The 25,335-nt window shown below is 45.9% G+C and overlaps 1 protein-coding gene across 4 annotated transcripts in view; it reads right to left on the reverse strand.

Moving 5' to 3' along the window:
- The window catches only part of LOC118383521 (papilin-like), a 171,800-nt gene that overhangs the window by 108,516 nt on the left and 37,949 nt on the right, over positions 1 to 25,335 (reverse strand). For all 4 annotated transcript variants that reach the window (XM_052515517.1, XM_052515516.1, XM_052515518.1 and 1 more), the window contains exons 4-7: positions 10,432 to 10,492; positions 4,966 to 5,068; positions 3,363 to 3,493; positions 696 to 819 (exon numbers count right to left, since the gene is read on the reverse strand). In XM_052515517.1, coding sequence (XP_052371477.1) covers positions 696 to 819; positions 3,363 to 3,493; positions 4,966 to 5,068; positions 10,432 to 10,492 — 419 coding nt within the window. The remainder of the gene's footprint in view (positions 1 to 695; positions 820 to 3,362; positions 3,494 to 4,965; positions 5,069 to 10,431; positions 10,493 to 25,335) is intronic.

Raw genomic sequence — 25,335 nt, forward strand, 5'->3', positions numbered from 1 at the left:
GGGAGAGAGGGGACACCTGGTTATACCCTGGGAGAGAAGGGACACCTGGTTATACCCTGGGAGAGAGGGGACACCTGGTTATACCCTGGGAGAGAGGGGACACCTGGTTATACCCTGGGAGAGAGGGGACACCTGGTTATACCCTGGGAGAGAGGGGACACCTGGTTATACCCTGGGAGAGAGGGGACACCTGGTTATACCCTGGGAGAGAGGGGACACCTGGTTATACCCTGGGAGAGAGGGGACACCTGGTTATACCCTGGGAGAGAGGGGACACCTGGTTATACCCTGGAATAGAAGGGACACAAAGGGGGGCAGAACACATCAGTGGACAACCAGAGTTACTACCGTTGTTGACACTAAAACTTTGTGACAAACTATCGCTAGAAGACGCCGGAGCCCTGTGGAGGCATTCTATTGGTCTGCCATTACCACAGCATGAACTTTGTAAAGCCCACAACTGCCCCATGGGGAAGCACTGCCATAAATGGAAATGTGAGGTGAAAGGGACAATCTGTACTAAGGTTGAAAAATTCCAGTAAACTTTCAAAACGTTCCCAGGTTTTCCAGAAATCCTGGTAGGAGGATTCCCGAATTTGCTTCTTATTCCATTATGATTCTAACCGGGATTTCTGTAAAAACCTAGGAATTTTGGGAAATTTAGCAGAATTTTGCAACCCTAATCTGTACCTTACCTTTGGGCAGGTTGTTAATATTGAAGGTACTCCTAACTGGGTAGCAGGACTGTCCGTTGCCCCCACACTGCAGACAGGGGTCCTCCTGCTGGGGGGACTCCAGCATGTTGTCACAGCCCAGACGCTGGAGGGTGAAGGGGGGCAGAGAGAAGAAGAGAGACAAGGATATGGGTCAGATGGATAGAGTAGGGGTTAGATGGATAGAGTATGGGTTAGGTAGATAGAGTATGGGTTAGATGGATAGAGTATGGGTTAGATAGATAGAGTATGGGTTAGGTAGATAGAGTATGGGTTAGGTAGATAGAGTATGGGTTAGATGGATAGAGTATGGGTTAGATGGATAGAGTATGGGTTAGATGGATAGAGTATGGGTTAGATAGATAGAGTATGGGTTAGATGGATAGAGTATGGGTTAGATAGATAGAGTATGGGTTAGATAGATAGAGTATGGGTTAGGTAGATAGAGTATGGGTTAGGTAGATAGAGTATGGGTTAGATAGATAGAGTATGGGTTAGATAGATAGAGTATGGGTTAGATAGATAGAGTATGGGTTAGATAGATAGAGTATGGGTTAGGTAGATAGAGTATGGGTTAGATGGATAGAGTATGGGTTAGATGGATAGAGTATGGGTTAGATGGATAGAGTATGGGTTAGGTAGATAGAGTATGGGTTAGATGGATAGAGTATGGGTTAGATGGATAGAGTATGGGTTAGATGGATAGAGTATGGGTTAGGTAGATAGAGTATGGGTTAGATAGATAGAGTATGGGTTAGGTAGATAGAGTATGGGTTAGATGGATAGAGTATGGGTTAGGTAGATAGAGTATGGGTTAGATAGATAGAGTATGGGTTAGATAGATAGAGTATGGGTTAGATGGATAGAGTATGGGTTAGATAGATAGAGTATGGGTTAGATGGATAGAGTATGGGTTAGATAGATAGAGTATGGGTTAGATAGATAGAGTATGGGTTAGATAGATAGAGTATGGGTTAGATGGATAGAGTATGGGTTAGGTAGATAGAGTATGGGTTAGATAGATAGAGTATGGGTTAGATAGATAGAGTATGGGTTAGATGGATAGAGTATGGGTTAGATAGATAGAGTATGGGTTAGATAGATAGAGTATGGGTTAGATAGATAGAGTATGGGTTAGATAGATAGAGTATGGGTTAGATGGATAGAGTATGGGTTAGATAGATAGAGTATGGGTTAGATAGATAGAGTATGGGTTAGATGGATAGAGTATGGGTTAGATGGATAGAGTATGGGTTAGATGGATAGAGTATGGGTTAGATAGATAGAGTATGGGTTAGATGGATAGAGTATGGGTTAGGTAGATAGAGTATGGGTTAGGTAGATAGAGTATGGGTTAGATAGATAGAGTATGGGTTAGATGGATAGAGTATGGGTTAGATAGATAGAGTATGGGTTAGATAGATAGAGTATGGGTTAGGTAGATAGAGTATGGGTTAGATGGATAGAGTATGGGTTAGATAGATAGAGTATGGGTTAGATGGATAGAGTATGGGTTAGGTAGATAGAGTATGGGTTAGGTAGATAGAGTATGGGTTAGATAGATAGAGTATGGGTTAGATGGATAGAGTATGGGTTAGATAGATAGAGTATGGGTTAGATAGACAGCAGGGTTCCCCATCTGGCAGCCCACCTGCTCTTATTACAGCAGGATTCCCTATCTAGGTAGCAGCCCACCTGCTCTTATTACAGCAGGATTCCCAGCAGCCCACCTGCTCTTATTCCCCATCTGGCAGCCCACCTGCTCTTATTACAGCAGGATTCCCTATCTGGCAGCCCACCTGCTCTTATTACAGCAGGATTCCCTATCTGGCAGCCCACCTAGCCCACCTGCTCTTATTACAGCAGGGTTCTATCTGGCAGCCCACCTGCTCTTATTACAGCAGGGTTCCCTATCTGGCAGCCCACCTGCTCTTATTACAGCAGGATTCCCTATCTGGCAGCCCACCTGCTCTTATTACAGCAGGGTTCCCTATCTGGCAGCCCACCTGCTCTTATTACAGCAGGGTTCCCTATCTGGCAGCCCACCTGCTCTTATTACAGCAGGATTCCCTATCTGGCAGCCCACCTGCTCTTATTACAGCAGGATTCCCTATCTGGCAGCCCACCTGCTCTTATTACAGCAGGGTTCCCTATCTGGCAGCCCACCTGCTCTTATTACAGCAGGGTTCCCTATCTGGCAGCCCACCTGCTCTTATTACAGCAGGATTCCCTATCTGGCAGCCCACCTGCTCTTATTACAGCAGGATTCCCTATCTGGCACCTGCTCTTATTGATTCCCTATCTGGCAGCCCACCTGCTCTTATTACAGCAGGATTCCCTATCTGGCAGCCCACCTGCTCTTATTACAGCAGGATTCCCTATCTGGCAGCCCACCTGCTCTTATTACAGCAGGATTCCCTATCTGGCAGCCCACCTACTCTTATTACAGCAGGATTCCCTATCTGGCAGCCCACCTGCTCTTATTACAGCAGGATTCCCTATCTGGCAGCCCACCTACTCTTATTACAGCAGGGTTCCCCATCTGGCAGTTTTTTTTTAACAATCTTTCTGTCTGTTCATCAATTCCATTCACACTCCCTTTCAATAATCACCATGCACTTCTGTTATTAGCCTTATGTTAAAGCCTACCTTACAGACGCCATCCACACACACATCCTTCCTCCCGGGGTGGCAGGGCGTGCCGTCAACCACAGCTGTCTTGTGGCGGTAGAAGAAGTTCTCTCCCCTGGGTATACAGTTCAGCTCACAAGGGTTGTCAGCTGGTGGGGCGAGACGCACACACACACACACGCACACACACATGCACGCGCGCGCGCACACACACACACACACACGCACGCACACACGCACGCACGCACACACACACACACACACACGCACGCACACACACACACACACACACACGCACGCACGCATGCACACACACGCGAACACACACACACACACAAACGCACACACGCACGCACGCACACACACACAAACGCACACATGCACACACACACACACACACACAAACGCACACATGCACGCACGCACACACACACGAACACACACACACACGCACGCACACACACAAGAACACACACACACACAAACGCACACATGCACGCACGCACACACACACACACAAACGCACACACACATTCAGTTGACCTTTTCTCATTTGTAGTCATCATAACTTAAGCAGTAATATATTTAAATGGTCAGCTGAACATTGTTGTTCAGTTCACTGTATTCCAAGTCAACACACATACAATATACTATCATTACCAAACCTTACACCCCTAATTACAGTATAGAGTCCCTACCAAACCTTACACCCCTAATTACAGTATAGAGTCACTACCAAACCTTCTACCCCTAATTACAGTATAGAGTCACTACCAAACCATACACCCCTAATTACAGTATAGAGTCATTACCAAACCATACACCCCTAATTACAGTATAGAGTCATTACCAAACCTTCTACCCCTAATTACAGTATAGAGTCCCTACCAAACCTTATACCCCTAATTACAGTTTAGAGTCACTACCAAACCTTACACCCCTAATTACAGTATAGAGTCACTACCAAACCTTACACCCCTAATTACAATATAATATCATTACCAAACCTTATACCCCTAATTACAGTATAGAGTCATTACCAAACCTTACACCCCTAATTACAGTATAGAGTCCCTACCAAACCTTATACACCTAATGACAGTATAGAGTCACTACCAAACCATACACCCCTAATTACAGTAGAGTCATTACCAAACCATACACCCCTAATTACAGTATAGAGTCCCTACCAAACCTTATACCCCTAATTACAGTATAGAGTCCCTACCAAACCTTACACGCCTAATTACAGTATAGAGTCCCTACCAAACCTTACACCCCTAATTACAGTATAGAGTCCCTACCAAACCTTATACCCCTAATTACAGTATAGAGTCCCTACCAAACCTTATACCCCTAATTACAGTATAGAGTCCCTACCAAACCTTATACCCCTAATTACAGTATAGAGTCCCTACCAAACCTTACACGCCTAATTACAGTATAGAGTCCCTACCAAACCTTACACCCCTAATTACAGTATAGAGTCCCTACCAAACCTTATACCCCTAATTACAGTATAGAGTCATTACCAAACCATACACCCCTGATGACTTGCCCAAATTCTCCTGTCCTGACCAAAGCTGTATAAAGCCCCGGCCCTCAGGCCCTCCTGACTCACCTCCATAGTATGGGAGCCATTTGTAGCGTTTTCCCTGGAAGTCAGATCCATCAAACTGAGAACACTGTTCCTCTCTGAAGTCTCTGGATCCCCCTGGGCAGTCCTGGGTGACACACCACGAGAGGGATGGGGTTAGAGGTTAGAGGTTAGAGGTCACAGCACTCAACACATCCAGAGGTGACTATCTATCAGAGAGGATGACGTAGAGACAGAGAGGAACAGAGGTGACTATCTATCAGAGAGGATGACGTACAGACAGAGAGGAACATCCAGAGGTGACTATCTATCAGAGAGGATGACGTAGAGACAGAGAGGAACTCTAGAGGTGACTATCTATCAGAGAGGATGACGTACAGACAGAGAGGAACATCCAGAGGTGACTATCTATCAGAGAGGATGACATACAGACAGAGAGGAACTCTAGAGGTGACTATCTATCAGAGAGGATGACGTACAGACAGAGAGGAACTCTAGAGGTGACTATCTATCAGAGAGGATGACGTACAGACAGAGAGGAACTCTAGAGGTGACTATCTATCAGAGAGGATGACGTACAGACAGAGAGGAACATCCAGAGGTGACTATCTATCAGAGAGGATGACGTAGAGACAGAGAGGAACTCTAGAGGTGACTATCTATCAGAGAGGATGACGTACAGACAGAGAGGAACATCCAGAGGTGACTATCTATCAGAGAGGATGACGTAGAGACAGAGAGGAACTCTAGAGGTGACTATCTATCAGAGAGGATGACGTAGAGACAGAGAGGATGACGTACAGACAGAGAGGAACAGAGGTGACTATCTATCAGAGAGGATGACGTAGAGACAGAGAGGAACTCTAGAGGTGACTATCTATCAGAGAGGATGACGTAGAGACAGAGAGGATGACGTACAGACAGAGAGGAACATCCAGAGGTGACTATCTATCAGAGAGGATGACGTAGAGACAGAGAGGAACTCTAGAGGTGACTATCTATCAGAGAGGATGACATAGAGACAGGGAGGAACTCTAGAGGTGACTATCTATCAGAGAGGATGACGTAGAGACAGAGAGGAACTCTAGAGGTGACTATCTATCAGAGAGGATGACGTAGAGACAGAGAGGAACAGAGGTGACTATCTATCAGAGAGGATGACGTAGAGACAGAGAGGAACAGAGGTGACTATCTATCAGAGAGGATGACGTACAGACAGAGAGGAACATCCAGAGGTGACTATCTATCAGAGAGGATGACGTAGAGACAGAGAGGAACAGAGGTGACTATCTATCAGAGAGGATGACGTACAGACAGAGAGGAACATCCAGAGGTGACTATCTATCAGAGAGGATGACGTAGAGACAGAGAGGAACATCTAGAGGTGACTATCTATCAGAGAGGATGACGTAGAGACAGAGAGGATGACGTACAGACAGAGAGGAACAGAGGTGACTATCTATCAGAGAGGATGACTAGAGACAGAGAGGATGACGTACAGACAGAGAGGAACAGAGGTGACTATCTATCAGAGAGGATGACGTAGAGACAGAGAGGAACTCTAGAGGTGACTATCTATCAGAGAGGATGACGTAGAGACAGAGAGGATGACGTACAGACAGAGAGGAACATCCAGAGGTGACTATCTATCAGAGAGGATGACGTAGAGACAGAGAGGAACTCTAGAGGTGACTATCTATCAGAGAGGATGACATAGAGACAGGGAGGAACTCTAGAGGTGACTATCTATCAGAGAGGATGACGTAGAGACAGAGAGGAACTCTAGAGGTGACTATCTATCAGAGAGGATGACGTAGAGACAGAGAGGATGCCGTACAGACAGAGAGGAACATCCAGAGGTGACTATCTATCAGAGAGGATGACGTAGAGACAGAGAGGAACAGAGGTGACTATCTATCAGAGAGGATGACGTACAGACAGAGAGGAACATCCAGAGGTGACTATCTATCAGAGAGGATGACGTAGAGACAGAGAGGAACTCTAGAGGTGACTATCTATCAGAGAGGATGACGTACAGACAGAGAGGAACATCCAGAGGTGACTATCTATCAGAGAGGATGACGTAGAGACAGAGAGGATGACGTACAGACAGAGAGGAACAGAGGTGACTATCTATCAGAGAGGATGACGTAGAGACAGAGAGGAACTCTAGAGGTGACTATCTATCAGAGAGGATGACGTAGAGACAGAGAGGATGACGTACAGACAGAGAGGAACATCCAGAGGTGACTATCTATCTATCAGAGAGGACTAGAGACAGAGAGGAACTAGAGGTGACTATCTATCAGAGAGGATGACATAGAGACAGGGAGGAACTCTAGAGGTGACTATCTATCAGAGAGGATGACGTAGAGACAGAGAGGAACTCTAGAGGTGACTATCTATCAGAGAGGATGACGTAGAGACAGAGAGGATGACGTACAGACAGAGAGGAACATCCAGAGGTGACTATCTATCAGAGAGGATGACGTAGAGACAGAGAGGAACTCTAGAGGTGACTATCTATCAGAGAGGATGACGTAGAGACAGAGAGGATGACGTACAGACAGAGAGGAACAGAGGTGACTATCTATCAGAGAGGATGACGTAGAGACAGAGAGGAACTCTAGAGGTGACTATCTATCAGAGAGGATGACGTAGAGACAGAGAGGATGACGTACAGACAGAGAGGAACATCCAGAGGTGACTATCTATCAGAGAGGATGACGTAGAGACAGAGAGGAACTCTAGAGGTGACTATCTATCAGAGAGGATGACGTAGAGACAGAGAGGATGATGTACAGACAGAGAGGAACATCCAGAGGTGACTATCTATCAGAGAGGATGACATACAGACAGAGAGGAACTCTAGAGGTGACTATCTATCAGAGAGGATGACGTACAGACAGAGAGGAACTCTAGAGGTGACTATCTATCAGAGAGGATGACGTACAGACAGAGAGGAACTCTAGAGGTGACTATCTATCAGAGAGGATGACGTACTTTAGAGACAGAGACAGAGAGGATGACGTACAGACAGAGAGGAACAGAGGTGACTATCTATCAGAGAGGATGACGTAGAGACAGAGAGGAACTCTAGAGGTGACTATCTATCAGAGAGGATGACGTAGAGACAGAGAGGATGACGTACAGACAGAGAGGAACATCCAGAGGTGACTATCTATCAGAGAGGATGACGTAGAGACAGAGAGGAACTCTAGAGGTGACTATCTATCAGAGAGGATGACATAGAGACAGGGAGGAACTCTAGAGGTGACTATCTATCAGAGAGGATGACGTAGAGACAGAGAGGAACTCTAGAGGTGACTATCTATCAGAGAGGATGACGTAGAGACAGAGAGGGACAGACAGAGAGGAACATCCAGAGATCAGAGAGGATGACGACTATCTATCAGACAGAGAGAACATCCAGAGGTGACTATCTATCAGAGAGGATGACGTAGAGACAGAGAGGAACTCTAGAGGTGACTATCTATCAGAGAGGATGACGTAGAGACAGAGAGGATGACGTACAGACAGAGAGGAACAGAGGTGACTATCTATCAGAGAGGATGACGTAGAGACAGAGAGGAACTCTAGAGGTGACTATCTATCAGAGAGGATGACGTAGAGACAGAGAGGATGACGTACAGACAGAGAGGAACATCCAGAGGTGACTATCTATCAGAGAGGAGGTGACGTAGAGACAGAGAGGAACTCTAGAGGTGACTATCTATAGAGACAGAGAGGAACTCTAGAGGTGACTATCTATCAGAGAGGATGACGTAGAGACAGAGAGGATGATGTACAGACAGAGAGGAACATCCAGAGGTGACTATCTATCAGAGAGGATGACATACAGACAGAGAGGAACTCTAGAGGTGACTATCTATCAGAGAGGATGACGTACAGACAGAGAGGAACTCTAGAGGTGACTATCTATCAGAGAGGATGACGTAGAGACAGGGAGGAACTCTAGAGGTGACTATCTATCAGAGAGGATGACGTACAGACAGAGAGGATGACGTAGAGACAGGGAGGAACTCTAGAGGTGACTATCTATCAGAGAGGATGACATACAGACAGAGAGGAACAGAGGTGACTATCTATCAGAGAGGATGACGTACAGACAGAGAGGAACTCTAGAGGTGACTATCTATCAGAGAGGATGACGTAGAGACAGGGAGGAACTCTAGAGGTGACTATCTATCAGAGAGGATGACATAGAGACAGGGAGGAACTCTAGAGGTGACTATCTATCAGAGAGGATGACGTAGAGACAGGGAGGAACTCTAGAGGTGACTATCTATCAGAGAGGATGACATAGAGACAGAGAGGAACTCTAGAGGTGACTATCTATCAGAGAGGATGACGTAGAGACAGGGAGGAACTCTAGAGGTGACTATCTATCAGAGAGGATGACATAGAGACGTAGAGACAGGAGGAACTCTAGAGGTGACTATCTATCAGAGAGGATGACGTAGAGACAGAGAGGAACTCTACTATAGAGGTGACTATCTATCAGAGAGGATGACATAGAGACAGGGAGGAACTCTAGAGGTGACTATCTATCAGAGAGGATGACGTAGAGACAGAGAGGAACTCTAGAGGTGACTATCTATCAGAGAGGATGACGTAGAGACAGAGAGGAACTCTAGAGGTGACTATCTATCAGAGAGGATGACGTAGAGACAGAGAGGAACTCTAGAGGTGACTATCTATCAGAGAGGATGACATAGAGACAGGGAGGAACTCTAGAGGTGACTATCTATCAGAGAGGATGACGTAGAGACAGAGAGGAACTCTAGAGGTGACTATCTATCAGAGAGGATGACGTAGAGACAGAGAGGATGACGTAGAGACAGGGAGGAACTCTAGAGGTGACTATCTATCAGAGAGGATGACGTAGAGACAGAGAGGAACTCTAGAGGTGACTATCTATCAGAGAGGATGACGTACAGACAGAGAGGATGACGTAGAGACAGAGAGGAACTCTAGAGGTGACTATCTATCAGAGAGGATGACGTACAGACAGAGAGGAACATCCAGAGGTGACTATCTATCAGAGAGGATGACGTAGAGACAGGGAGGAACATCCAGAGGTGACTATCTATCAGAGAGGATGACATACAGACAGAGAGGAACTCTAGAGGTGACTATCTATCAGAGAGGATGACGTACAGACAGAGAGGATGACGTAGAGACAGAGAGGAACTCTAGAGGTGACTATCTATCAGAGAGGATGACGTAGAGACAGAGAGGAACTCTAGAGGTGACTATCTATCAGAGAGGATGACGTACAGACAGAGAGGAACAGAGGTGACTATCTATCATCAATCATGGTGAGAAGAGGGTTTAATGGGTGAACCACAGGAACTTACCTGACATCAAGACCCACATAGTAAAGCCTTAAGGATTAAGAACCTGTGAATCAGATTGAAAACTCCTCTAAGGGAAGTACTTAGGCACTACACCAAGAAAGTTGTTTACCTGGATGTTACATGAGCGGTAGGACTTGTCTGGCCCCACACAGTTGTTCCCTCCATCAGTCCTACCGACCAAGAAACAGAGAAAATAACCAAGTTATTCATTGATTAAACCAGTTCTGTTCTGTCTTGCCATGACATGTTTAGCATGACAATGACCTAGGACTTGGCAAGACAGCACAAACAAATCTGGGACCAGGCTATATTCAGTGGGCTCAGAGCTCCAAGTTGAAGTTCATCCTAGGTACAGATTGGGGACTTAGCCTCCTCCTCCTCCTCCTTTGCATTCTCCCCCTCCTCTTCATATTCCTCTTCTTCCTTCTATTCCTACTCCTCTTCCTCAACTTCCTCCTCCTCTTCTTCCTCCTCCTCTTCCTTATATTCCTCCTCCTCCTCCTCCTATTCCTCCTCCTCCTCCTATTCCTCCTCCTCCTCCTCCTCCTCCTCTTCCTCCTCCTCCTCTTCCTCCTCTTCCTCCCTTTCCTCCTCCTCCTCTTCCTCCTCCTCTTCCTCCTCCTCCTCCTCCTCCTCCTCTTCCTCCTCCTCCTCCTCCTCTTCCTCTTCCTCTTCCTCTTCCTCCTCTTCCTCCTCCTCCTCCTCTTCCTCCTCCTCTTCTTCCTCCTCCTCTTCTTCCTCTCCTCTTCCTCCTCCTCCTCCTCCTCTTCCTCCTCTTCTTCCTCCTCCTCCTCCTCCTCCTCCTCCTCTTCCCTCCTCTTCTTCCTCCTCCTCCTCTTCCTCCTCTTCTTCCTCCTCCTCTTCTTCCTCTCCTCTTCCTCCTCCTCCTCCTCCTCCTCCTCCTCCTCCTCTTCCCTCCTCTTCTTCCTCCTCCTCTTCTTCCTCCTCTTCTTCCTCTCCTCTTCCTCCTCCTCTTCCTCCTCCTCCACCTATATCAGCACCCAGGCTACAGTTAGCTAACCATGAGGCAGCTAATTGTTTTGGTCTACATCCCAAATGACAGCCACTATAGTGCTTTATGAGCCCTGGTCAAAGTAGTGTAGTACACAGATAATAGGACTTCAGTATGTACAGGGTGAATTCGCCTGGCCTACACGCTGATCCTGGGTCAGTTTAGCATTTTCCCCACAGGTGAGGATAGGTGCAGGGGAAGCTGATCGTAGATCTGTACCTAGGAGGAACATCACCCTGGAGCATGGCGGTGTTGATAAGGACTGGTATTTAGAGGATTGGTACTAAGGAGCCAAGCTGAGGCATATTTCCCCTCCAGGCCTGCTGTGTCATTCACCAAGGCAGTCTGTCTACATCATCTTATTCATTATGATGTGAAAGGCCAAACTGATCCTAAATCAGCAGATACTTTGTAGATACAGGCAGTGTTTAATCGCAGGCTTGTTGTGCCTCGGGCTCAACAGCAAGACATGTTCCACCTTTTCATGAGTTGATGAGTAAGAGAGGCTGAACCAGGAACATGTAAAGGGTTGGGGAGTGTTCTCTCTCCGGGATCTAAAGCCTGGAGCTACGGTGTTATTCAATTCATCCAGGCTCAGACTAGCATCTTCCTACCACCTCCTCTTCCTCCTCCTCCGTTTCACACTGTTCTGTTTGAACAACATGGCAAAAGTGAAGGGAATGGCAGTCTCCCAAATAGCTCCCTATTCCCTTTAAAGTGCCCTACTGTTGACCAGAGTCCTCTACAGTATAGTGCCCTACTGTTGACCAGAGTCCTCTACAGTATAGTGCCCTACTGTTGACCAGAGTCCTATACAGTATAGTGCCCTACTGTTGACCAGAGTCCTATACAGTATAGTGCCCTACTGTTGACCAGAGTCCTATACAGTATAGTGCCCTACTGTTGACCAGTCCTATACAGTATAGTGCCCTACTGTTGACCAGAGTCCTTTACAGTATAGTGCCCTACTGTTGACCAGAGTCCTATACAGTATAGTGCCCTACTGTTGACCAGTCCTATACAGTATAGTGCCCTACTGTTGACCAGTCCTATACAGTATAGTGCCCTACTGTTGACCAGAGTCCTATACAGTATAGTACCCTACTGTTGACCAGTCCTTTACAGTATAGTGCCCTACTCTTGAACAGAGTCCTATACAGTATAGTGCCCTACTGTTGACCAGAGTCCTATACAGTATAGTGCCCTACTGTTGACCAGAGTCCTTTACAGTATAGTGCCCTACTGTTGACCAGAGTCCAATACAGTATAGTGCCCTACTGTTGACCAGAGTTCTATACAGTATAGTACCCTACTGTTGACCAGTCCTTTACAGTATAGTGCCCTACTGTTGACCAGAGTCCTATACAGTATAGTGCCCTACTATTGACCAGTCCTTTACAGTATAGTGCCCTACTGTTGACCAGAGTCCTTTACAGTATAGTGCCCTACTGTTGACCAGAGTCCTCTACAGTATAGTGCCCTACTGTTGACCAGAGTCCTTTACAGTATAGTGCCCTACTGTTGACCAGAGTCCTCTACAGTATAGTGCCCTACTGTTGACCAGAGTCCTATACAGTATAGTGCCCTACTGTTGACCAGTCCTCTACAGTATAGTACCCTACTGTTGACCAGAGTCCTATACAGTATAGTACCCTACTGTTGACCAGTCCTTTACAGTATAGTGCCCTACTGTTGACCAGAGTCCTATACAGTATAGTGCCCTACTGTTGACCAGTCCTTTACAGTATAGTGCCCTACTGTTGACCAGAGTCCTATACAGTATAGTGCCCTACTGTTGACCAGAGTCCTATACAGTATAGTGCCCTACTGTTGACCAGTCCTATACAGTATAGTGCCCTACTGTTGACCAGTCCTATACAGTATAGTGCCCTACTGTTGACCAGAGTCCTATACAGTATAGTGCCCTACTGTTGACCAGTCCTATACAGTATAGTGCCCTACTGTTGACCAGTCCTATACAGTATAGTGCCCTACTGTTGACCAGAGTCCTATACAGTATAGTGCCCTACTGTTGACCAGTCCTTTACAGTATAGTGCCCTACTGTTGACCAGAGTCCTATACAGTATAGTGCCCTACTGTTGACCAGAGTCCTATACAGTATAGTGCCCTACTGTTGACCAGTCCTATACAGTATAGTGCCCTACTGTTGACCAGAGTCCTATACAGTATAGTGCCCTACTGTTGACCAGTCCTATACAGTATAGTGCCCTACTGTTGACCAGTCCTATACAGTATAGTGCCCTACTGTTGACCAGAGTCCTATACAGTATAGTGCCCTACTGTTGACCAGAGTCCTCTACAGTATAGTGCCCTACTGTTGACCAGAGTCCTCTACAGTATAGTGCCCTACTGTTGACCAGAGTCCTCTACAGTATAGTGCCCTACTGTTGACCAGAGTCCTATACAGTATAGTGCCCTACTGTTGACCAGAGTCCTCTACAGTATAGTGCCCTACTGTTGACCAGAGTCCTATACAGTATAGTGCCCTACTGTTGACCAGAGTCCTATACAGTATAGTGCCCTACTGTTGACCAGTCCTTTACAGTATAGTGCCCTACTGTTGACCAGTCCTTTACAGTATAGTGCCCTACTGTTGACCAGAGTCCTTTACAGTATAGTGCCCTACTGTTGACCAGTCCTATACAGTATAGTGCCCTACTGTTGACCAGAGTCCTATACAGTATAGTGCCCTACTGTTGACCAGAGTTCTATACAGTATAGTACCCTACTGTTGACCAGTCCTTTACAGTATAGTGCCCTACTGTTGACCAGTCCTATACAGTATAGTGCCCTACTGTTGACCAGAGTCCTATACAGTATAGTGCCCTACTGTTGACCAGAGTCCTATACAGTATAGTACCCTACTGTTGACCAGTCCTTTACAGTATAGTGCCCTACTGTTGACCAGTCCTATACAGTATAGTACCCTACTGTTGACCAGTCCTTTACAGTATAGTACCCTACTGTTGACCAGAGTCCTTTACAGTATAGTGCCCTACTGTTGACCAGTCCTATACAGTATAGTGCCCTACTGTTGACCAGTCCTATACAGTATAGTGCCCTACTGTTGACCAGAGTCCTATACAGTATAGTGCCCTACTGTTGACCAGTCCTATACAGTATAGTGCCCTACTGTTGACCAGAGTCCTATACAGTATAGTGCCCTACTGTTGACCAGTCCTATACAGTATAGTGCCCTACTGTTGACCAGAGTCCTTTACAGTATAGTGCCCTACTGTTGACCAGAGTCCTATACAGTATAGTGCCCTACTGTTGACCAGAGTCCTTTACAGTATAGTGCCCTACTGTTGACCAGAGTCCTATACAGTATAGTGCCCTACTGTTGACCAGTCCTATGCAGTATAGTGCCCTACTGTTGACCAGTCCTATACAGTATAGTGCCCTACTGTTGACCAGAGTCCTATACAGTATAGTACCCTACTGTTGACCAGTCCTTTACAGTATAGTGCCCTACTCTTGACCAGAGTCCTATACAGTATAGTACCCTACTGTTGACCAGTCCTTTACAGTATAGTACCCTACTGTTGACCAGAGTCCTATACAGTATAGTGCCCTACTGTTGACCAGTCCTATACAGTATAGTGCCCTACTGTTGACCAGAGTCCTTTACAGTATAGTGCCCTACTGTTGACCAGAGTCCTATACAGTATAGTGCCCTACTGTTGACCAGAGTCCTATACAGTATAGTGCCCTACTGTTGACCAGTCCTATACAGAAAATTGCCCTACTGTTGACCAGAGTCCTATACAGTATAGTACCCTACTGTTGACCAGTCCTTTACAGTATAGTGCCCTACTCTTGACCAGAGTCCTCTACAGTATAGTGCCCTCCTGTTGACCAGAGTCCTATACAGTATAGTGCCCTACTGTTGACCAGAGTCCTTTACAGTATAGTGCCCTACTGTTGACCAGAGTCCTATACAGTATAGTGCCCTACTGTTGACCAGAGTCCTATACAGTATAGTGCCCTACTGTTGACCAGTCCTATACAGTATAGTGCCCTACTGTTGACCAGAGTCCTATACAGTATAGTACCCTACTGTTGACCAGTCCTTTACAGTATAGTGCCCTACTGTTGACCAGAGTCCTTTACAGTATAGTGCCCTACTGTTGACCAGAGTTCTATACAGTATAGTACCCTACTGTTGACCAGTCCTTTACAGTATAGTGCCCTACTGTTGACCAGTCCTATACAGTATAGTGCCCTACTGTTGACCAGAGTCCTATACAGTATAGTACCCTACTGTTGACCAGTCCTTTCAGTATAGTGCCCTACTGTTGACCAGTCCTCTACAGTATAGTGCCCTACTGTTGACCAGAGTCCTCTACAGTATAGTGCCCTACTGTTGACCAGAGTCCTTTACAGTATAGTGCCCTACTGTTGACCAGAGTCCTTTACAGTATAGTGCCCTACTGTTGACCAGAGTCCTATACAGTATAGTGCCCTACTGTTGACCAGAGTCCTTTACAGTATAGTGCCCTACTGTTGACCAGAGTCCTTTACTGTATAGTGCCCTACTGTTGACCAGTCCTATACAGTATAGTGCCCTACTGTTGACCAGAGTCCTCTACAGTATAGTGCCCTACTGTTGACCAGTCCTATACAGTATAGTGCCCTACTGTTGACCAGAGTCCTATACAGTATAGTGCCCTACTGTTGACCAGAGTCCTATACAGTATAGTACCCTACTGTTGACCAGTCCTTTACAGTATAGTGCCCTACTGTTGACCAGTCCTATACAGTATAATGCCCTACTGTTGACCAGAGTCCTCTACAGTATAGTGCCCTACTGTTGACCAGAGTCCTATACAGTATAGTACCCTACTGTTGACCAGTCCTTTACAGTATAGTGCCCTACTGTTGACCAGTCCTATACAGTATAGTACCCTACTGTTGACCAGTCCTTTACAGTATAGTACCCTACTGTTGACCAGAGTCCTTTACAGTATAGTGCCCTACTGTTGACCAGTCCTATACAGTATAGTGCCCTACTGTTGACCAGTCCTATACAGTATAGTACCCTACTGTTGACCAGAGTCCTATACAGTATAGTGCCCTACTGTTGACCAGTCCTATACAGTATAGTGCCCTACTGTTGACCAGAGTCCTATACAGTATAGTGCCCTACTGTTGACCAGTCCTATACAGTATAGTGCCCTACTGTTGACCAGAGTCCTTTACAGTATAGTGCCCTACTGTTGACCAGAGTCCTATACAGTATAGTGCCCTACTGTTGACCAGAGTCCTATACAGTATAGTGCCCTACTGTTGACCAGTCCTATACAGTATAGTGCCCTACTGTTGACCAGTCCTATACAGTATAGTGCCCTACTGTTGACCAGAGTCCTATACAGTATAGTACCCTACTGTTGACCAGTCCTTTACAGTATAGTGCCCTACTCTTGACCAGAGTCCTATACAGTATAGTACCCTACTGTTGACCAGTCCTTTACAGTATAGTACCCTACTGTTGACCAGAGTCCTATACAGTATAGTGCCCTACTGTTGACCAGTCCTATACAGTATAGTGCCCTACTGTTGACCAGAGTCCTTTACAGTATAGTGCCCTACTGTTGACCAGAGTCCTATACAGTATAGTGCCCTACTGTTGACCAGAGTCCTATACAGTATAGTGCCCTACTGTTGACCAGTCCTATACAGTATAGTGCCCTACTGTTGACCAGTCCTATACAGTATAGTGCCCTACTGTTGACCAGAGTCCTATACAGTATAGCCCTACTGACCAGTCCTTTACAGTATAGTGCCCTACTCTTGACCAGAGTCCTATACAGTATAGTGCCCTACTGTTGACCAGAGTCCTATACAGTATAGTGCCCTACTGTTGACCAGAGTCCTATACAGTATAGTGCCCTACTGTTGACCAGAGTCCTATACAGTATAGTGCCCTACTGTTGACCAGTCCTTTACAGTATAGTGCCCTACTGTTGACCAGAGTCCTATACAGTATAGTGCCCTACTGTTGACCAGAGTCCTATACAGTATAGTGCCCTACTGTTGACCAGAGTCCTTTACAGTATAGTGCCCTACTGTTGACCAGAGTCCTATACAGTATAGTGCCCTACTGTTGACCAGAGTCCTATACAGTATAGTGCCCTACTGTTGACCAGTCCTATACAGTATAGTGCCCTACTGTTGACCAGAGTCCTATACAGTATAGTGCCCTACTGTTGACCAGTCCTTTACAGTATAGTGCCCTACTGTTGACCAGAGTCCTTTACAGTATAGTGCCCTACTGTTGACCAGAGTTCTATACAGTATAGTACCCTACTGTTGACCAGTCCTTTACAGTATAGTGCCCTACTGTTGACCAGATTCCTATACAGTATAGTGCCCTACTGTTGACCAGAGTCCTCTACAGTATAGTGCCCTACTGTTGACCAGTCCTTTCAGTATAGTGCCCTACTGTTGACCAGTCCTCTACAGTATAGTGCCCTACTGTTGACCAGAGTCCTCTACAGTATAGTGCCCTACTGTTGACCAGAGTCCTTTACAGTATAGTGCCCTACTGTTGACCAGAGTCCTTTACAGTATAGTGCCCTACTGTTGACCAGAGTCCTTTACAGTATAGTGCCCTACTGTTGACCAGAGTCCTATACAGTATAGTGCCCTACTGTTGACCAGTCCTTTTAGTATAGTGCCCTACTGTTGACCAGTCCTCTACAGTATAGTGTCCTACTGTTGACCAGAGTCAACTACAGTATAGTGCCCTACTGTTGACCAGAGTCCTATACAGTATAGTGCCCTACTGTTGACCAGAGTCCTTACAGTATAGTGCCCTACTGTTGACCAGAGTCCTATACAGTATAGTACCCTACTGTTGACCAGTCCTTTACAGTATAGTGCCCTACTGTTGACCAGTCCTATACAGTATAATGCCCTACTGTTGACCAGAGTCCCTACAGTATAGTGCCCTACTGTTGACCAGAGTCCTATACAGTATAGTACCCTACTGTTGACCAGTCCTTTACAGTATAGTGCCCTACTGTTGACCAGTCCTATACAGTATAGTACCCTACTGTTGACCAGTCCTTTACAGTATAGTACCCTACTGTTGACCAGAGTCCTTTACAGTATAGTGCCCTACTGTTGACCAGTCCTATACAGTATAGTGCCCTACTGTTGACCAGTCCTATACAGTATAGTACCCTACTGTTGACCAGAGTCCTATACAGTATAGTGCCCTACTGTTGACCAGTCCTATACAGTATAGTGCCCTACTGTTGACCAGAGTCCTATACAGTATAGTGCCCTACTGTTGACCAGTCCTATACAGTATAGTGCCCTACTGTTGACCAGAGTCCTTTACAGTATAGTGCCCTACTGTTGACCAGAGTCCTATACAGTATAGTGCCCTACTGTTGACCAGAGTCCTATACAGTATAGTGCCCTACTGTTGACCAGTCCTATACAGTATAGTGCCCTACTGTTGACCAGTCCTATACAGTATAGTGCCCTACTGTTGACCAGAGTCCTATACAGTATAGTACCCTACTGTTGACCAGTCCTTTACAGTATAGTGCCCTACTCTTGACCAGAGTCCTATACAGTATAGTACCCTACTGTTGACCAGTCCTTTACAGTATAGTACCCTACTGTTGACCAGAGTCCTATACAGTATAGTGCCCTACTGTTGACCAGTCCTATACAGTATAGTGCCCTACTGTTGACCAGAGTCCTTTACAGTATAGTGCCCTACTGTTGACCAGAGTCCTATACAGTATAGTGCCCTACTGTTGACCAGAGTCCTATACAGTATAGTGCCCTACTGTTGACCAGTCCTATGCAGTATAGTGCCCTACTGTTGACCAGTCCTATACAGTATAGTGCCCTACTGTTGACCAGAGTCCTATACAGTACAGTACCCTACTGTTGACCAGTCCTTTACAGTATAGTGCCCTACTGTTGACCAGAGTCCTATACAGTATAGTGCCCTACTGTTGACCAGCGTCCTATACAGTCTAGTGCCCTACTGTTGACCAGAGTCCTTTACAGTATAGTGCCCTACTGTTGACCAGAGTCCTTTACAGTATAGTGCCCTACTGTTGACCAGAGTCCTATACAGTACAGTGCCCTACTGTTGACCAGTCCTTTACAGTATAGTGCCCTACTGTTGACCAGAGTCCTATACAGTATAGTACCCTACTGTTGACCAGTCCTTTACAGTATAGTGCCCTACTGTTGACCAGTATAGTCCTCCTATACAGTATAGTGCCCTACTGTTGACCAGAGTCCTATACAGTATAGTGCCCTACTGTTGACCAGTCCTATACAGTATAGTGCCCTACTGTTGACCAGAGTCCTATACAGTATAGTGCCCTACTGTTGACCAGTCCTTTACAGTATAGTGCCCTACTGTTGACCAGAGTCCTTACAGTATAGTGCCCTACTGTTGACCAGAGTTCTATACAGTATAGTACCCTACTGTTGACCAGTCCTTTACAGTATAGTCTACTGTTAGTCCTATACAGTATAGTGCCCTACTGTTGACCAGAGTCCTATACAGTATAGTGCCCTACTGTTGACCAGAGTCCTATACAGTATAGTACCCTACTGTTGACCAGTCCTTTACAGTATAGTGCCCTACTGTTGACCAGTCCTATACAGTATAGTGCCCTACTGTTGACCAGAGTCCTATACAGTATAGTACCCTACTGTTGACCAGTCCTTTACAGTATAGTGCCCTACTGTTGACCAGTCCTATACTAGTGCCCTACTGTTGACCAGTATAGTGCCCTACTGACCAGATACAGTATAGTGCCCTACTGTTGACCAGTCCTATACAGTATAGTCCTACTGTTGACAGTCCTATACAGTATAGTGCCCTACTGTTGACCAGAGTCCTTTACAGTATATACTGTTGACCAGAGTCCTATACAGTATAGTGCCCTACTGTTGACCAGAGTCCTATACAGTATAGTGCCCTACTGTTGACCAGTCCTATACAGTATAGTGCCCTACTGTTGACCAGTCCTATACAGTATAGTGCCCTACTGTTGACCAGTCCTTTCAGTATAGTGCCCTACTGTTGACCAGTCCTCTACAGTATAGTGTCCTACTGTTGACCAGAGTCAACTACAGTATAGTGCCCTACTGTTGACCAGTCCTTTACAGTATAGTGCCCTACTGTTGACCAGAGTCCTTTACAGTATAGTGCCCTACTGTTGACCAGAGTCCTTTACAGTATAGTGCCCTACTGTTGACCAGAGTCCTATACAGTATAGTGCCCTACTGTTGACCAGTCCTATACAGTATAGTGCCCTACTGTTGACCAGTCCTATACAGTATAGTGCCCTACTGTTGACCAGTCCTTTACAGTATAGTGCCCTACTGTTGACCAGAGTCCTTTACAGTATAGTGCCCTACTGTTGACCAGAGTCCTATACAGTATAGTGCCCTACTGTTGACCAGAGTCCTTTACAGTATAGTGCCCTACTGTTGACCAGAGTCCTTTACAGTATAGTGCCCTACTGTTGACCAGAGTCCTATACAGTATAGTGCCCTACTGTTGACCAGAGTCCTATACAGTATAGTGCCCTACTGTTGACCAGAGTCCTATACAGTATAGTGCCCTACTGTTGACCAGTCCCAGTATAGTGCCCTACTGTTGACCAGTCCTTTACAGTATAGTGCCCTACTGTTGACCAGAGTCCTTTACAGTATAGTGCCCTACTGTTGACCAGTCCTATACAGTATAGTGCCCTACTGTTGACCAGAGTCCTATACAGTATAGTGCCCTACTGTTGACCAGAGTCCTATACAGTATAGTACCCTACTGTTGACCAGTCCTTTACAGTATAGTGCCCTACTGTTGACCAGTCCTTACAGTATAGTGCCCTACTGTTGACCAGAGTCCTCTACAGTATAGTGCCCTACTGTTGACCAGAGTCCTATACAGTATAGTGCCCTACTGTTGACCAGAGTCCTATACAGTATAGTGCCCTACTGTTGACCAGTCCTATACAGTATAGTGCCCTACTGTTGACCAGTCCTATACAGTATAGTGCCCTACTGTTGACCAGTCCTATGCAGTATAGTGCCCTACTGTTGACCAGTCCTATACAGTATAGTGCCCTACTGTTGACCAGAGTCCTATACAGTATAGTACCCTACTGTATAGTCCTTTACAGTATAGTGCCCTACTGTTGACCAGAGTCCCTATAGTGCCCAGTATAGTATAGTGCCCTACTGTTGACCAGAGTCCTATACAGTATAGTGCCCTACTGTTGACCAGTCCTATACAGTATAGTGCCCTACTGTTGACCAGAGTCCTATACAGTATAGTACCCTACTGTTGACCAGTCCTTTACAGTATAGTGCCCTACTGTTGACCAGAGTCCTTTACAGTATAGTGCCCTACTGTTGACCAGAGTCCTCTACAGTATAGTGCCCTACTGTTGACCAGAGTCCTTACAGTATAGTGCCCTACTGTTGACCAGAGTCCTCTACAGTATAGTGCCCTACTGTTGACCAGAGTCCTATACAGTATAGTGCCCTACTGTTGACCAGAGTCCTGTAGTGCCCTACCAGAGTCCTATACAGTATAGTGCCCTACTGTTGACCAGTCCTTTACAGTATAGTGCCCTACTGTTGACCAGTCCTTTACAGTATAGTGCCCTACTGTTGACCAGAGTCCTTTACAGTATAGTGCCCTACTGTTGACCAGTCCTATACAGTATAGTGCCCTACTGTTGACCAGAGTCCTATACAGTATAGTGCCCTACTGTTGACCAGAGTCCTATACAGTATAGTACCCTACTGTTGACCAGTCCTTTACAGTATAGTGCCCTACTGTTGACCAGTATACAGTATAATGCCCTACTGTTGACCAGAGTCCTATACAGTATAGTGCCCTACTGTTGACCAGAGTCCTATACAGTATAGTACCCTACTGTTGACCAGTCCTTTACAGTATAGTGCCCTACTGTTGACCAGTCCTATACAGTATAGTACCCTACTGTTGACCAGTCCTTTACAGTATAGTACCCTACTGTTGACCAGAGTCCTTTACAGTATAGTGCCCTACTGTTGACCAGTCCTATACAGTATAGTGCCCTACTGTTGACCAGTATACAGTATAGTACCCTACTGTTGACCAGAGTCCTATACAGTATAGTGCCCTACTGTTGACCAGTCCTATACAGTATAGTGCCCTACTGTTGACCAGAGTCCTATACAGTATAGTGCCCTACTGTTGACCAGTCCTATACAGTATAGTGCCCTACTGTTGACCAGAGTCCTTTACAGTATAGTGCCCTACTGTTGACCAGTCCTTTACAGTATAGTGCCCTACTCTTGACCAGAGTCCTATACAGTATAGTACCCTACTGTTGACCAGTCCTTTACAGTATAGTACCCTACTGTTGACCAGAGTCCTATACAGTATAGTGCCCTACTGTTGACCAGTCCTATACAGTATAGTGCCCTACTGTTGACCAGAGTCCTTTACAGTATAGTGCCCTACTGTTGACCAGAGTCCTATACAGTATAGTGCCCTACTGTTGACCAGAGTCCTATACAGTATAGTGCCCTACTGTTGACCAGTCCTATACAGTATAGTGCCCTACTGTTGACCAGTCCTATACAGTATAGTGCCCTACTGTTGACCAGAGTCCTATACAGTATAGTACCCTACTGTTGACCAGTATAGTGCCCTACTCTTGACCAGTCCTATACAGTATAGTGCCCTACTGTTGACCAGAGTCCTATACAGTATAGTGCCCTACTGTTGACCAGAGTCCTTTACAGTATAGTGCCCTACTGTTGACCAGAGTCCTATACAGTATAGTGCCCTACTGTTGACCAGAGTCCTATACAGTATAGTGCCCTACTGTTGACCAGTCCTATACAGTATAGTGCCCTACTGTTGACCAGAGTCCTATACAGTATAGTACCCTACTGTTGACCAGTCCTTTACAGTATAGTGCCCTACTGTTGACCAGAGTCCTTACAGTATAGTGCCCTACTGTTGACCAGAGTCCTATACAGTATAGTGCCCTACTGTTGACCAGAGTCCTATACAGTATAGTGCCCTACTGTTGACCAGTCCTATACAGTATAGTGCCCTACTACAGTTGACCCAGTCCTATACAGTATAGTGCCCTACTGTTGACCAGAGTCCTTTACAGTATAGTGCCCTACTGTTGACCAGAGTTCTATACAGTATAGTGCCCTACTGTTGACCAGTATAGTGCCCTACTGTTGACCAGTCCTATACAGTATAGTGCCCTACTGTTGACCAGAGTCCTCTACAGTATAGTGCCCTACTGTTGACCAGAGTCTATACAGTATAGTACCCTACTGTTGACCAGTCCTTTACAGTATAGTGCCCTACTGTTGACCAGTCCTATACAGTATAGTGCCCTACTGTTGACCAGAGTCCTATACAGTATAGTACCCTACTGTTGACCAGTCCTTTACAGTATAGTGCCCTACTGTTGACCAGTCCTATACAGTATAGTGCCCTACTGTTGACCAGAGTCCTCTACAGTATAGTGCCCTACTGTTGACCAGAGTCCTCTACAGTATAGTGCCCTACTGTTGACCAGTCCTATACAGTATAGTGCCCTACTGTTGACCAGTCCTATACAGTATAGTGCCCTACTGTTGACCAGAGTCCTTTACAGTATAGTGCCCTACTGTTGACCAGAGTCCTATACAGTATAGTGCCCTACTGTTGACCAGAGTCCTATACAGTATAGTGCCCTACTGTTGACCAGTCCTATACAGTATAGTGCCCTACTGTTGACCAGTCCTATACAGTATAGTGCCCTACTGTTGACCAGTCCTATGCAGTATAGTGCCCTACTGTTGACCAGTCCTATACAGTATAGTGCCCTACTGTTGACCAGAGTCCTATACAGTATAGTACCCTACTGTTGACCAGTCCTTTACAGTATAGTGCCCTACTGTTGACCAGAGTCCTATACAGTATAGTGCCCTACTGTTGACCAGAGTCCTATACAGTATAGTGCCCTACTGTTGACCAGAGTCCTATACAGTATAGTGCCCTACTGTTGACCAGTCCTATACAGTATAGTGCCCTACTGTTGACCAGAGTCCTATACAGTATAGTACCCTACTGTTGACCAGTCCTTTACAGTATAGTGCCCTACTGTTGACCAGAGTCCTATACAGTATAGTGCCCTACTGTTGACCAGAGTCCTATACAGTATAGTGCCCTACTGTTGACCAGAGTCCTTTACAGTATAGTGCCCTACTGTTGACCAGAGTCCTCTACAGTATAGTGCCCTACTGTTGACCAGAGTCCTATACAGTATAGTGCCCTACTGTTGACCAGAGTCCTATACAGTATAGTGCCCTACTGTTGACCAGAGTCCTATACAGTATAGTGCCCTACTGTTGACCAGAGTCCTTTACAGTATAGTGCCCTACTGTTGACCAGTCCTTTACAGTATAGTGCCCTACTGTTGACCAGAGTCCTTTACAGTATAGTGCCCTACTGTTGACCAGTCCTATACAGTATAGTGCCCTACTGTTGACCAGAGTCCTATACAGTATAGTGCCCTACTGTTGACCAGAGTCCTATACAGTATAGTGCCCTACTGTTGACCAGTCCTTTACAGTATAGTGCCCTACTGTTGACCAGTCCTATACAGTATAATGCCCTACTGTTGACCAGAGTCCTCTACAGTATAGTGCCCTACTGTTGACCAGAGTCCTATACAGTATAGTGCCCTACTGTTGACCAGAGTCCTATACAGTATAGTGCCCTACTGTTGACCAGTCCTATACAGTATAGTGCCCTACTGTTGACCAGTCCTATACAGTATAGTGCCCTACTGTTGACCAGTCCTATACAGTATAGTGCCCTACTGTTGACCAGTCCTATACAGTATAGTGCCCTACTGTTGACCAGAGTCCTATACAGTATAGTACCCTACTGTTGACCAGTCCTTTACAGTATAGTGCCCTACTGT

The sequence above is a fragment of the Oncorhynchus keta genome, unplaced genomic scaffold (genome assembly GCF_023373465.1).
Source record: "Oncorhynchus keta strain PuntledgeMale-10-30-2019 unplaced genomic scaffold, Oket_V2 Un_scaffold_28244_pilon_pilon, whole genome shotgun sequence".
Taxonomy (NCBI): domain Eukaryota; kingdom Metazoa; phylum Chordata; class Actinopteri; order Salmoniformes; family Salmonidae; genus Oncorhynchus; species Oncorhynchus keta.